This window comes from Dipteris shenzhenensis, chromosome 31 (assembly GCF_047967505.1).
Source record: "Dipteris shenzhenensis isolate YYH24624 ecotype China chromosome 31, Dip_SZ_1.0, whole genome shotgun sequence".
NCBI classification, from domain to species: Eukaryota; Viridiplantae; Streptophyta; class Polypodiopsida; order Gleicheniales; family Dipteridaceae; genus Dipteris; species Dipteris shenzhenensis.
The window spans coordinates 2,754,931-2,769,794 of NC_141626.1; the positions used below are offsets into that span (position 1 = coordinate 2,754,931).

Genomic DNA, 14,864 nt, shown 5'->3' on the forward strand with positions numbered 1-14,864 from the left:
CGAGCCTGAGCCATGCTAGAGGAGATCACCCAACGACGCTCAGAGTTCTCGTTTCATGCTTCCAAGTCCTTCTGGGCTAGGAAAGGTGACAGGATGTACAGAGAGTTCTTCAGGACTCATGGTCAGAGGTCGGCAGGGGAACAGCTCCGATCTCTTAGAGCGCAGGATGGTAGTGTCAGGACAGATCCAGACGAGGTTCGGGACTTGGCGACAAATTTCTACAGATCATTGTTCCAGCAAGAGCCCCCGGACCCTCGTGGCCGCCTATGCAGGGAGGAGGTGTGGAGGTCTACACCGCGGCTAGTGCAGCCTAGCATGAGTGACTCTCTTCTCGCTCCTTTCATCGTGGCAGAGATGCAGGATGCGGTGAGCGCTATTGATGGGCAGAAATGCCCAGGTGAGGATGGCCTCTCCAGAGCTTTCTTCACCACCTTTTGGGAGCAGATCCACCGGCCCTTGCTCGCAGCCTTCCAGCATATCTTCTCCAGCGGACAGATGCCAGAGAGCCTTGCGACAGGCTTGATATACCTCATCCCCAAAGGGGGGGACCGTTAGGAGATCAGACAGTGGCGCCCTATCACCCTCCTCCCGACCGCCTACAAAATCCTCGCCAAGATGATCAGTAGCCGCATCCGCCGCTACACGACTTGATCCATGACACTCAGACTGGTTTTGTCCAAGATCGCAGCATTTTGGACATCATCTTCACTTTCTCAGAGGCGACGGAGTGGGCCCAGTACAGTGGCCAGCACCTTGCCATACTCCTTGACTTTGAGAAGGTGTACGACAGGGTAGACTGGTCCTTCTTGGAAGGTACACTCTCTCGGTTTGGTTTCCCGGACGAGTGGATCAGAGGTATTGCTAGCCTCTATAGGTCGGCCTCCAGCCGGGTTATCATCAGCGGCAGGATGGGGGAGAGATTCACCCTCGAGTGCTCGGTGCATCAGGGCTGTCCGCTAGTGCCCTATCTCTTCCTATTTTTTGCGGAGGCCATGACCCACTTCCTATGAGCCCGTACCACTGGTCTTCGCGGGATGTGTCTTCCTATTCGAGACGATGCAGAACTTCTGGACTCTGAGTATGCAGACGACACAGCCCTATATGTGCAGGATGATATTGAGTCACTGGAGTGAGTGAGACTGTCCCTAGAGGTTTTTTGCCTAGCCGCTGGGGCAAAAATCAACTGGCATAAGTCAATCGGTTTTCTTACAGATCTGGGAGCCAACTCACAGTGGGGTATTTTCCTAGGGTTTCGCTGGATCCCTAGAGGACAGACAACACATTACCTGGGATTCCAGGTAGGCCTGGACATCACGCCGGCTCAGCAGTTCTTGCCGGTCCTAGCCTCCATACGACGGAAGCTAGCTTTCTCGAGCACGGCTCGGCTATCCTTGGCAGGCAGGGCCCTTGTGGTCAACCAGGTCCTTCTTGCCACTACTTGGTATGTGGCCTCTTGTTGGTGTTTCTCGAGATCATGTGTAGCCTAGTTGAGGAGACTGGTGCAGAACTTCCTTTGGTCTGGTTCAGATGGTTCCTGCACCACCAGAGCCCAGGTCGCCTGGCAGACGGTCATTCTCCCCCAGACAGAGGGCGGCCTTGGCATCATAGATCCACAACTGCAGAGTCAGGCACTACTTGGCAAGTTAGTCATCCGCGGTCTGACCCCAGGAGGGCAAATGTGGAAGCTCTTGCTTCAGCATGGTCTCAGCGCATGTACCCCCCCAGAGAGGGGGTGATTGGCAGCCATCTATCCAGTGGATCTTCACTTCTGCCCCATTGACTCAGCCCCGTTCCCCCTTCCTCCGTAGCCTCGTCTCGATCTGCAGGAAGTTGCGACACAGCTTCTCCCAGGTTCCCCCTAGCTGCCGAGAGGAGATAGACAGACAGCCCCTGATCTGGAGCAGCCAGGTGACAGATGATACAGGTCGCTAGCTTGGAGAGAGATCCCATATCCCTTGGGCGCTCTGGGCGCGTGGGCCTGCGCGCTCGCTCCGGGTTTGGAGGGACGTCTACAGCCAGCGGAGCCCAGGCGAGCTGGCAGCAACAGTAGGTACGGCACGTGGGATCCAGGCTCGGCGAGCGGAGATCGATGCTGCCATTCCTACAGGTTGGAGGATTCCCATGGTCACCGGACAGCTCTTCCTGGGAGATGAGAGGTGGCTAGGACAGTTCACTCCACGGGGCATTCCTTTGGTGGTTGCAGGCCTTTTCTCGGACTCCTCGATCCACTTCTTCTCCGTCGCCGATGATAGCTGCCTACAGACTAGAGAGTGCGTGATCGACCCCCAGCTTCCCTGGCAGCGCCTTCGCATTGTAGGGCTGCAAGGCAAAACGTGGCATATAGACCCCCTGATTATGCAGGACCAGGACTGGAGACTCTGGATATGGGAGGGCCGTTCCTTGACAGAGGTGGAGTGGGACCCAGGGGAGTGGCGCTGGCCACCATTGGAGACCTCAGAGAACCCTACCCCCTTCTTCTCTTAAAGTGCGCGTACTGGCAGGCATGCTCTTGGGGCTCTCCAGCGTGGGCTACCCACACAGGCACATAGTTGGTATGCCCAGGGGATATCTCTGGTCTTTCTTCGCACTTTCTGGAAGACTCTTTGGGCAAGCTGGCGGCCAAGGAAGATCTCTTACTTTCTTTGGATGGTGGCACACAAGGGGCTTCCAGTTGGCAGCTGGCTGAGGCAGATGGGGCAGGAGGGGCACTGCCAGATGTGTTTTCAGGAGGAGTCGTCCTTGAAGCACTGCCTTTGGAGCTGCTCACATGCGCAGACAGTTTGGAAGGGAGTCATGGGGATCTTAGCGAGGGCTGCACCCGAGCTAGGACCGATCACTTGGGGAGCCGTTTGCTGGTGCAGCACTGAGATGGGACATCACTTGGCTTATGGGTTCTCTAGGCAGGATCCCGTCTTCTTCATCACGCAGGCCACCTGGGCATACATGGACAGCTTCCCTTAGCATCTGACAGAGACAGATGCAGGAGCGATGACTCGGCACCCAGTTTGGGAGATCATAGGGAGCATTACAGGCTGGCATATCTAGACCTCCAGATGCGCGCAGACCGTAGGAGATCAGGCTTCTTCTGCTACCCAGACCCTAGCAGACATTTGGAGCACGATCATTCACACGCTCAAGGGTCAGTGGGATCAGATTCAAGGGGAGTCCCCGCGACTGGGACCACCGGGAGTTGTTCTTCCAGCACTCTGCTCAGAGTCTTCAGTGGCATTACGCCCCCCCACCATGGCTGTTTGTCCACTCTCCGATGATTATGCCCTGAGAGGCTTGTAATTAGCATTTTGGCTCCTCGGGCTGTATCCATTTTGTGATTGCAGCCCGCTGGCCTTTAGGCCCTCTTGTACTCTCGCTTTCACGTAATATAACTAGCACTACTTTTTGCGCAAAAAAAAAAAAGATGTAAGCTCCAATGAGCTATATAATTTCCTGAAGGAAGTGATGTGCTTCCTAGCACCACTATCAAAGAACCAGGCATCATGAACATCTGAAACTGCCATGCTTGCATCATGAACATCAGGATTATACTGACATGTAACCAAGAAATCCCAATGCTGGTCTTGTGCGAAATTAGCAGACTCATGTCGATCTTCTGCACTAGAAGAACCAGATACTACAAGACCAAACTCTTTCTTTTTCTTTTCAGATGCTATGCGCAACCTGCATTTAGAAATATATAGGTTGCTATATCCGTACAGGACTAACATGTGCAATCATGACATTAGATATTCAGGTATACTAAGCCATGTTCACGATACCATCGAGGGGGGTTTGTAGGCCATTCTATGGGCTATCCATAGGTGCCACTTATTCCTTCGTATGTTTCTTGTAGGCCTAGTTATAGTCAGTTAGGACTATTGGTACTTTTCCACCAAGAAAAATAATTATTCAGATGCCAAAAGTGATTTCCATGGTCCTTGATCCAAGGCTATGGAAGCAATAGTGATAGGCCTTCCTAGCAAAAAGATTTGCAAATGAAAACGAAGAGTAACGTGGAAGCTAACGATCAAACCTCCAATCCAGCAAGGGAAGGGTGGAAAAGAATCGAGAGGCAGGCTGAAAAGGTTGCAATATGGTAGTAACTGTAGGCTATTCTATGGGCTATCCATAGGTGCCACTTGTTCCTTGGTTTGTGCCTTGTAGGACTAGTTACAGTCAAGTCAATTGGGACTGTTGGTGTCACCAAGTTGTAAATACTCCAAAGTCAAAGTTCTAGTTGACCATTTATTGATCATAATTATTGAGTTCTTCATTTATTTATTTATGTTCAAAGCGTTATATTTATTTAGTCAAAGTATTGACATCGGTCAAACATACTTAATCTCGGTTAAGTAAGCCTAACCCGGGTTAGGAAGGGCCAAGATGGTTAACCAAAGAACCAAAGCATTGCCTTCGGTCAGAGAGTGTTGACTTTGTTCAACAAGATTTGGCTTATGCCAAGAGGGTTAACTTCGATCAACCAAGATGTGCCAACTTTGGTTGGAGAGACTCGACCATAATTAAGGTGCTTCGATTGATGGTCAAGCCCTTAATTAAAACCAAGAGGGTTGACCTCGGCCGACCAAAGAATTTGTTCTATGTTATGTGCACATGTTTGCTTGATGAGGACGCCTACAATGAATATTGCAGGTACCAAGCGGGGTTGAAAACCCAAGCGCTATGAAGCTCTACATGCAGCCAAAAGGTGTCCATGTGACCAAGGGCTACGAAGACCCTAGAGTTTTGCCCTTTGTGGCATGTAACTAGATTTTAGTTAGTTGATTTGACAAGTGGCATGTTGCCAAATGAATGAGCCTTGAGCTCTTTGTAAAATTCTACACGTTTGACTTTCTTGTAATAGAGCTTGCACGCTGAACTCATGTATTCTGAATTTTCTGAAGCAATAAAGACCTTGGGGGGGTCCTTGGGGGGCCCCTAGTGCTATGTGTGAGAGAGAGAGAGAGAGAGAGAGAGAGATACTCAGGCATAAACGTTTGCTGAAGTAATCAACGTTTATTTTCAAAGTAGTTCTCTGTTTGTTTTACATTGGTATCAGATCTTGGCTCGCCTTCTTTTTGAAGGGGGTGACGATCTAAAGCTATGAAGGCTGTAAGGATTTTGGCTATAAGTAATTGCACCATCTCTAAGAATGAAAGCGTGGGTGAATCCGGCTTCAAGTAGCAAGCGCCACCCTTCTGTGATCACACAACGATGATGGGCCGTATGTGGTTTCCCATGATCAGCGCGTAGCAATTCTCGCTGAAGAACTTGATCCGGTTGACGACGTTGCTAGCTGGTTAACTCAACCACAGTTGGTTAGGATCTAGTTGGAAGCCAACTAGACCAGAGCTAGCTCGTCTGGTTAGCCTAACCAGATAGTTACTCATCCAGTTACTCCCAAAAAAAAGGGGGGGGGGGGGGGAAGAACAGTTATAGAGATAGTTCTGCCCACGACCTAATTGTCAACTATTTTTCCTGTCAGAAATCAGTAGAAAAACAGAGAAAATCAGAGTTTTTTTCACAAGTAAATACTAAAGAGATGCATGCCTTTGTGCTCAGAAAAGGGGAAACAGATGCATTCTGAGTGCTTTTCTGTAGTAGCCAGCAAAGGGGCAACATAGCATGCTCAGGTAATCTTGTGGACTATGCCTTAAGGTGATAGCCTATTACTGGCGCAAGTGTGAATGCAATACACCTCTTGTTAAGGTATTTCTTTCTGGAAAGCAAAGGCTGAGTGCATCAGTTGCATACGCTATGTGTGTGAGAGTTTGCAAATCTCAGATAAGTTGTAGTGATGGCTTCATAGCAAGAGGCCATACATACCCTCCCATGAGGAGAGTGCCAGGAATGATCAAGCTATGCAAGAGCAGAGTCAAAAGACTGAGGCAAGTTATAGACATTTACTGGCACAGATCATGGAAGCTAGAAGGGATCCATTATTTCGCAGGCTCGTCAATCGTCACGTAGAGGAAGAGTAGCAGAGAGTTTCTTTTGGGGCAACCCAGAGGGTGACAGCCAGAAAGAGATCCATGGATGCAATTCCTGTTCTTCCTGTAGATGATGTGGAAGTGCAAGAGACCTCGAAAAGAGGAAAGCATGTAGTCAGTCAGGGAGTTCACCTTTGACCAAGAAGAAGGCTAAGTAAGCATCATCATAGTTCTTCAAGTTCCTCTTCTTCTTCTAGCTCTACCTCTTCATCTTCATCATCGTCTTCTTCTTTTGGATCATCAAAGCCAAAGCATAAGAAGAAGAAGAAAAGTTTGCCAAGAGAGCAAAGACCAAGGAGTTTAAAGAAGGTGGGAAATCTGTCAGGTTTGCAACCTTTAATGGCCAGTATGGCCAGACAGAAAAAGCCATGTAGTTCATCAGACATTTTGATGCAGCTTTTGGTACGGAGGAATTTCTAGAGTCTTTGAAGCTGCACATGGTTTGTTTACACCTAACAGCTATGGCTAGTGCATGGTGGAGCGCGCAGACTACAACTGGCACTGCTCCAAGAAAGTGGAAGGGCTTCAAGATAGCCTTCTACAAGCAGTTTATGCCCAAGTGGTTTAAAGACCATGTTCTTTTTGCCTGGGACAGCTTGCATATGGATGCAGGAGATACAGTGGAGACCTACAAGCATAAATTTTGGGATGCATCTTTGCAAATCACTCCCTTCAAAAAGGTCTCAAAGAAGACCTAGGTAAGAAAATACAGATCTGGTCTGATGCCAAAGATACAGGTTGTGGTTAGAACCCAGCAACTTAAGGGCATACAGGATATCATGCACGCAGCCACTATGGCGAGTTTAATGAATATCCAGAGTCCCACCATAGTGCCTTCTCTTTATGCCGGGACAGACAAGAAAAAGCCATCCACACCTCAGGTAGAGAAAAAGGAGTTTCCCAAGGACTAGAAGAGCAAATTTCAGCCTCAAAAGCCGAGGGGAAACCAGGCGCCAAGAGCCTTCACGGCAAACCCCGATTTTCCCCCCACTTTTCGCAAAGAGGGGAAATGTTTTAGGTGTGGAAAGGAAGGGCATGTGGCTGCCCAGTGCCCCGAGAAGCCTTCGGGTTCTAGGAGCAGAGAAAGCCACCAAGACAGCAAAAGCCATGGCAGGAGGAATTCCAGACATTTTGGGCTGAGTGACAAACGCAGAGGAAAGAGAGTTGCTGCTATCTTGGGGCAAGATCAGAGATTAGCATGCGTTGATTTTGTTTGATACAAGGGCTACATATAACTTTATATCAGAGGATTTAGCCCTGAGGCCGGGAATAAAGACGGAGGAGTTGGGCAGGGCTCTGGATGCTAACCAGATGTTCTGTGGGAACCCTGTGCCAATCACTCCCTTGATAAGGAAGCTCCATCTTCATGTACAAAGTTATGTTGACCAGGAAGACTTCTTCATCTCCCCACTGAAACATCACGATGTGGTTTTGGGTATGCCTTGGTTCCATTGCAAGGCAGTGAAGTTAACTCTTCCTGACAGAGTGTCAGAATTTGTACATAGGGGGTAAAACATAGTGTGTGGTTGCTAGGAACAAAGGAGAGACTATCCCCATTGTATCATCGGTTGGAAAAGCAATAAATTCTGCAGTTTCAGCATACATGGTTTTTATACAAGAGAGATGTTGAGGGGAGTTACCTCTTGAGAGACCTGAAGATCATGGCATAGAACTTATTCCCGATAGTGAGCCACCTAATAGGCCCCCATACAAGGATAGTGCAACTCAGCGAGAAGAAATTATGGCCCAGGTGCAGGACTTGTTGTCCAAGGGGCTGATTCAGCCCAATTCCTCTCCATTTTGTTCCCCTATACTGCTTGTACAGAAGAAAGATGGTTCATTTCGTATGTGCGTTGACTATCACGCACTAAACAAAATGACCATCAAGAACAAGTTCCCAATTCCGCGCATCAATGATGAGCTGGACCAGTTAAATGGGGCTTCAGTTTTCAGCAGGATAGACTTAAAGAGTAATTATCACCAAGTGAGGATATAGCACAGGATGTGCATAAGACCTCGAACCTCGCTTATAACCAGCCACAAAAACACCTTGAGATGCGTGCTTGCCTCGAGATGCGTGCCAAGGAGTCCGTACAACAACATCGGGCACTGTGTCTCAGGTCTTCTGTCTGTCAAACTTCACCTTCTGACAAATGATGCGTGTCCTGACAAAAGCATCTACATCCTGTCTCAAAGATGGCCAATAGAAAAAGTGCTCCACTTCCTTCACCATGGCATCAATGCCTCTATGCCCTCCATATGGTGAGGCATGACACTCTGTCAAGACTTTATGCCGGAATTACTTTGTGACACTAAGGCAACCATGCATCGTACGAAAGCATCCTACTCATGGTGGTATGCAATCGATGCTGTTGAAAACTGAGGTTTCCTTAGCAATGCATCAGCCACAACATTCTTTTTACCCTCAACATCCACTATCTAGAAGTGAAACATGGATAAGAAATTGGCCCAACGCATGTGCTTCTCAGGTAACTTAGACTGAGTGAGGAAATATCTGGTGATCTGTTTGCACAGTGAAATCAGCCCCAAGCAAGTAATGCTTCCATGTAGCAAGAACATGAATAACATCTAACATCTCTTTCTCATAAATCTCCAAACTTCTCTCAGCATCTTGCAAAATTCTACTCTCATAGACTAACAACCCATCCATCCTGCATGATAACTGCCCCAAGGCCATTCTTTCCACATGCATCACAGTGGACAACAAAAGATTGCCAACTGTGCATTTGACATAAATAATGGCTGTCCATTCAACGGCATAGAACCAAACGATTGCCTCTAGACCCCACTGGGTTCCCCTGAATGTGAATGTCTATTCTTCTCTTTAGCCTTCAAAGGAGCATACACAAACTCAGTAAACCGCAAGTCTTGAATAGCTGTGTTAGTGTCCCCACCGCACTAAGCAATTGTGCCTTAAACAATGCATTGGCCTCCTTTGCATCATCAACCTTGTTAGGTAGGCTCTTAGACTATGGGACATTCACATCAAAAGCATTTGCGGCTTGCTGTCCCTCAGCATTCTGATCATCATGAGAAGTTCCCTCATTCATAGGTTGTCCATCTTGCCTATTTTGAGAGGATTCCTCCTCCATATCTCTTCACTATTACTTAATTGCAGCAAACAATACTTACACTAGAGACATCAACAGGCTGACTTCCTTAAAGAAGATGGTGATATCCCGGCAATGGAACCATGAAACCGGCCTTAAGAACAACACAAGGGCGGTAAAGCACAAATAACCAGCCAATACAGTCACTTTACTTATTCAGCAAATAAACACACAATTGCTTGGGAGCTAGAATGCTCCCGCTCGAAACGAAAGACACAAACCTTGGCGCCCCTTTCATTATTTCTTTATTAATTGGAGGTCCTTGAATCCAATTTACACATGAGCTACAATTACTCTTGCAATTAGAGTATTCCTCATAAGTCTCAAGTTGTCTTTTTAACAAAACGTGCCTTTATGCGGACTAACTCCATTTGGTTTTTTGCAATATTCAAGAATGCTAAGCACCGAAGCGAATACTAACAAGGCCATCAGACTTTTTAGGAAAGGCTTCAATCATGGGGCCAGCGGTGGTGTAGAGAAGAGCTCAGATGGAAAACGCGGCTTTACACCCCATGCGTGTTAACAATACATGCACTTAGAAGGAAAAGTCCTGAAGGATTTGGCACGAGGATATCCAATGAATTTGTCTACTTTGCTTTAGCTTATCCTCCACAAGGTCGTTTATCAAACACCAAAGGTGAGAAGATAGGCAAAGGGGATGGGAGATTTGAGAAATGCCATGGCACAAAGAGGACATCTTCCACCTATTTCTAAGATGCCCTCATGCAAGAAGGGTGTGGAAGGTTGTTCAAATGCATAAGGCGAACCCATTGGCTCACCAGCTATTCTTCTAGGAGACTCAATTAGAAATAATTGGGAAGAAAGATCATATCTAAGAGTGCATGCATTATGGTTCAGATGGATATCTAGGAAGAGTTAACTCAATAACTCTTAAGACTAAGGAAGTTTTGGTGCACTGGATGAATACGAAAAAGCCAAGCTAATGCAATAGATCCAAATATTTAATGGTCAACCGGCTAAGCCATGCAAGGCATACACAAGCACCAACAGTTAATAGGTCAAGCAAGTACAGGGCAAGATATCTAACATACACTAGAACAACATATCATTTAGCTGTCCCATGTTGGCGGGATATCCACTGCCTTTTGGAAGGATCTTTTATCTTTTCTTGTTTTGTTGTCGCTACAGTTCTTCTTGTTGGAGCAAGTACTGTTGTAAGAAAAAGGCATGTGGTTACAAAGACAGTCTAGTGTCCATGGGAAGGAAGCCTATTTGGGTATCAGGCTGCCATTGCTGTAGGAGCAAGTACTGTTGTAAGAAAAAGGCATGTGGTTTCAGTCTAGTGTCCATGGGAAGGAAGCCTATTTGGGTATCGGGCTGCCATTGCTAGTTGCAATTATGGGAACATCATGTATATTTTTCTACGTATCCATACAAAACCACTTTCTAGCCCAAAAAAGAAAAAGAAAAAGTGCAGACAATATTATTCTTGCCAGCATATATATGTTACTACTAGAACACAAGGTAGAAAAAGGTAACTATCTGTAAATCTTGCCTTACATTATTACGGTCCTTTCTAGATTTAAGAAACATAACCATGATAATTTTTCGTTCTAATTGGTGATTGGATAATGTTGCAAGTAGTGATTTCATAGTGCATGAAAAGAAGACACATAGTCACATGGACGAGAATGTGAGGCAAAGAACTTGGTGATCTTAATTGATTTGATACCACTAGTGCATGCCTTTTTAGGCATAAGAGCCCTACCTATGACTTAGTCAAACACACTACCAACATCATAGGTGATGTCAACCACAAAGTACATTGACATCGTTGATGATGTCCATCACGCAAAGCCTAAAACCATTAGACCTATTCACACTAACAAAAACCTAAACCCTAAACCCTAAACTCAATGCACAACCCAGATATGCTTAGAAAGCACAGCCAGGCGTGGGTTACACCTAAGGTATGTCGATATTAAAAGTCTTGAAGAAGGTCTACATCGTACTATGCGTAGTTCCTGGGAACATAAGGGCAACTTCGAGTTGGATGGATGGACGATCGTTGCATCGTAGCACCTACACCATTAATTATCAATTCTGTAAGCAACTGCAATCACGAACGCGATCTCTGTAAGGAGAAACACTTTTTCTATAACAGGTTGGAGCTGAAGAGGAACACAGCAAAACACAACAGCAGCAAAAAATAATGGAGGCGGCGCTGTGAGAAAACTGTAGCTGCACCGCAATTTCTTCCTAGCTCCACAAGCCACTGATTTGGAGGTCGATAGCTTATAGACATAGCTCTGATATCATGTTGCAAACAAGTAGTGACTTCATAGAGTGCATGAGCGGAAGACACATGGTCACATGGAGAGAAAATGTGAGGCAGAGAACTTGCTGATCTTGATTGATTCGATAATACAGGTACAAGCCTCTTTTACAGGCAGAAGAGCCCTGTCAAACACACTACTGACATCATAGATCATGTGTCAAGTACAAGTACACTGACATTAATGATGTCCATCACAGAAAGCCTAAAACCACTACACCTATTCACACTGACACAACCCTGAACCACAACCCTGTTCACACTACAGACTCCAATTGTACTTTTTGTGTCAGACTAATCAAGCAATATGTGGTTTTAGTATCACATACTTCACTTCCAAGACACTCACCACACGTGGAGAATGATGTTGATATCAGTCATCCCAAATATATTTTTGGCATAAGGTGTGCGACCTAAAACAAAACCTTCTTCGCTAAGACATTGATAGATGATGTACTCTATGTTCCAAATCTCAATAAGCATCTCTTATTACTTAGCCATCATGCATGCTAGGTGGGTTTATAAATTTATATCAGTGAATTTTCATATCTTCTGGCATTGTATGAGAAAGCATTACAGTCCTCAAAGAAAGGTGAATAACCACGTAGTTTAAAAAAAAACTCAAAAAATATGGAGAATGATAAAAGCAACAACAAGGATACTGATCACACCTCTAACTTATCTGATGGTGGTATTCCATAGTTCTGTGCACGTAAATTTGCAGCCGCAACCACAAATTCTGCATGGAAGTTTTGCTCATCATCCTTTTCAAATTCTATAGACGACAGCCTGTATCCCTGTCAAGCCAGATTCGCATTAAAGAAGAATTAAGTTTCATATAATTGACATTTCACTACCCAAATCGAACGATCACTCCAGCATCGTTCTGCAATTCAGTATTTTATCCTTTCTGGGTTCTATGATTGTTGAGAATAATTATATTTTGTGTTTTCATTTCAAGAACTCAAAGCACCACATTCAAAGCCAAACAATATAAATATTTTGTCCCAAACCAGGATAATGATGGAGTGCAGGCATAAAACAATTCATTGTTTCCCCCCCCCCCCAAAAAAAAAGAGACTTCTATTAAGTAAGAAAGAAACCCGCTAGAGCAAGCTCTGTGCGGAAATACACCATGCTAAGCATGTAATAAAAAACACCACAGAGGAATGAGGTAGAAAGAAACCAAGGCTGAGGCTGAAAATGCCATCTCAACCTTGTAGAAGTCTCAGCAAAGAAGGGAGAGTCTCTCCAATCTCTGAGAAAAGTAACTCTCCTGGAGGAGGCTGCTCGAGATGATCCCTGCATGGTCGCCCAAATGGCCATCAGAGTGTGTATCGTCTCTGTCCAAGTACTGGCCAAGATCTGAGAAGGGTGAACCTGAGAACCCTCCAAAGTCTCAGTACATTTGGCTCTCCATATGTGCCATGTTGCAATGCTAGCTAGGATCTCCCATGGAGAGTCGACCGAGGAGTGAGCAGCCAAGAAAAGAGTGGCCGGAACATCCTCTAGAGAGCACGACTCCACAAGGTGTCGTCGGATGTGAAGAGCCCAAGAGGAATTATGTCTTTAAAAAAAAACCTGGGGCCCTGAAAGAGTAAGCCAAGCCACTGATCCCCAGGTCATATAGAAAGGTAGACGAACAAAAGTGCTGAAAAGTCTTGCAATCCCCTTCCATATGATTCTCGCCTGTCTGCAATCCCAAAGGCAGTGCTGTATTGTCTCCAAAGCAGAAAGGCAATGAGGGCAAGAAGGGTCAGCTCCGAACCTGGACCTCCAATGGTTTACTGCTATCCCACCATGAATAGAAAGCCAAAAGAAGAGAGTGATTTTTCTATTCCGATGCGATTTCCAGAGTCTCTGCCAAAAAAATTTCTACAAGTCAGCAGGAATCTGAAAGTTCTCCCAATGATGAGCTCTGGTGGACCTCCAACCCCTACAGCTGAGCTGGAATTTCCTGGCATTACTCACCGTGTAACGAAAGAAGGGGATGCCCTTCTCTCAGTTCCCTTCATCTATCCATTCCCATTCCCTCCCCCCCGAAGAAACATCAAATACTAAGGCATCCTCATGTGGGTCAAGAAAAGCAATCACCTGTAAAGGAACTCCCAATCTGGAAAATGCCCCCATCTAGGTGGAGCAAGTAATAGGCATGTCATCTGTGTCCACCCAATCCAAGGGCAAGGCTGCATCAATCTGTTGGACTCTCCCTGCACTCCCTCTGAGATTAAGAACCATCTAGGCCTGTTGGTCTGCAGGAAGCTTCCTGAAGGCTTTCCATGCTCCCACCGTAGATGCAGGGCCCCTCTCCCATCTTGGCCACTGCATGTAAGGAGAAGCTCCAAGTGGTCTACCAAGCTCATCCAAAATCCTATCATTCCACACGATAGGCTGCCTTTCAATCTCTTCACGGGTGGATGGGGGAATCCTGCGAAGAGTACTCCTGAAGCTGGCCCATGCTTTCAGGATAGCAACCATAAGAGGGGAAGAGGGAGACCTGAGGTGGGCTGTGGTTAAAACCCATCTAGTACTGTGTGTCCAATCCTCTTATGAAGTGGGCGTGCAAGACTGTATGCATCTGATAAAAAAATCCTCCCAAGGCTCTTGCCCTGTAATAAGCCCTCTCACAACGAACTTGCAGAGTAAAGCTCTGCACTGTAGATCTCGGTCGATGATATTCAAACCCCCTTCTCTTGTAGGAAGAATCAAGGTCTCCCAAGCCACCCTGGCTGTAACTTTAGTTGTGCCATCTAGACCACTCCATAAAAAGTTTCGTACAGGCCTCTTAAGCTAAGTGATACAATCCCTAGAGTGGCACCAACAAGAGCATACAAACCATGCTGTGGTTAGAAGAACCTGGTTAACCACCACCACCCTGGAGGCCAAGTCAATTTTGGCTGAGCTCCAGAAAAGGAGCTTTCTTCTGATGCTTTCCAACACCGGAGCAAGCTATTGTGAAGGAGAGATGCCCACCCCAACCTGGCAGCCCGAATATCTGACGGAGACGCCCCTCTGTACCCAAGTGAGGCCAATATCATTACCCCAATCTGGGGTGTCATCCTCGCAAATCCAAAGCCCACTGGATTTATGCCAATTAATGTATGCACCTGCAGCCGTGCAAAACAAATCCAAGGCTGTCCGGAAGGAAGTGAGTGTCCTGGGGGAGGCATCCAAAAAAACAGCCGTATCATCTGCCAACTCACTATCCAGGAGCTCTTCTTCCCGGCGGATAGGAAGCCTCAGCCCATAAATATCAGCTTGAGATCTAATGTAGATACTCATAGCTTCTGCCACAAACATAAAAAGGAACGGGGCAAGAGGACATCCCTGGCGGACGGATCTGGAAATCTGAAACCTGTCCCCTCTTACCCTCCCAATGAGCAATTGGCTATGGGCTGATCTGTAGAGAGAGGATACTCCTCTAATCCATGCATCTGAAAAACCAAAGCGAGATAG

General features: G+C 46.4%; 1 protein-coding gene across 4 annotated transcripts in view; it reads right to left on the reverse strand.

Moving 5' to 3' along the window:
• Nucleotides 1-14,864, reverse strand: part of LOC147880904 (uncharacterized) — a 206,704-nt gene that overhangs the window by 11,779 nt on the left and 180,061 nt on the right. For all 4 annotated transcript variants that reach the window (XM_087370091.1, XM_087370089.1, XM_087370090.1 and 1 more), the window contains one exon: nucleotides 12,080-12,205. In XM_087370091.1, coding sequence (XP_087226217.1) covers nucleotides 12,080-12,205 — 126 coding nt within the window. The remainder of the gene's footprint in view (nucleotides 1-12,079; nucleotides 12,206-14,864) is intronic.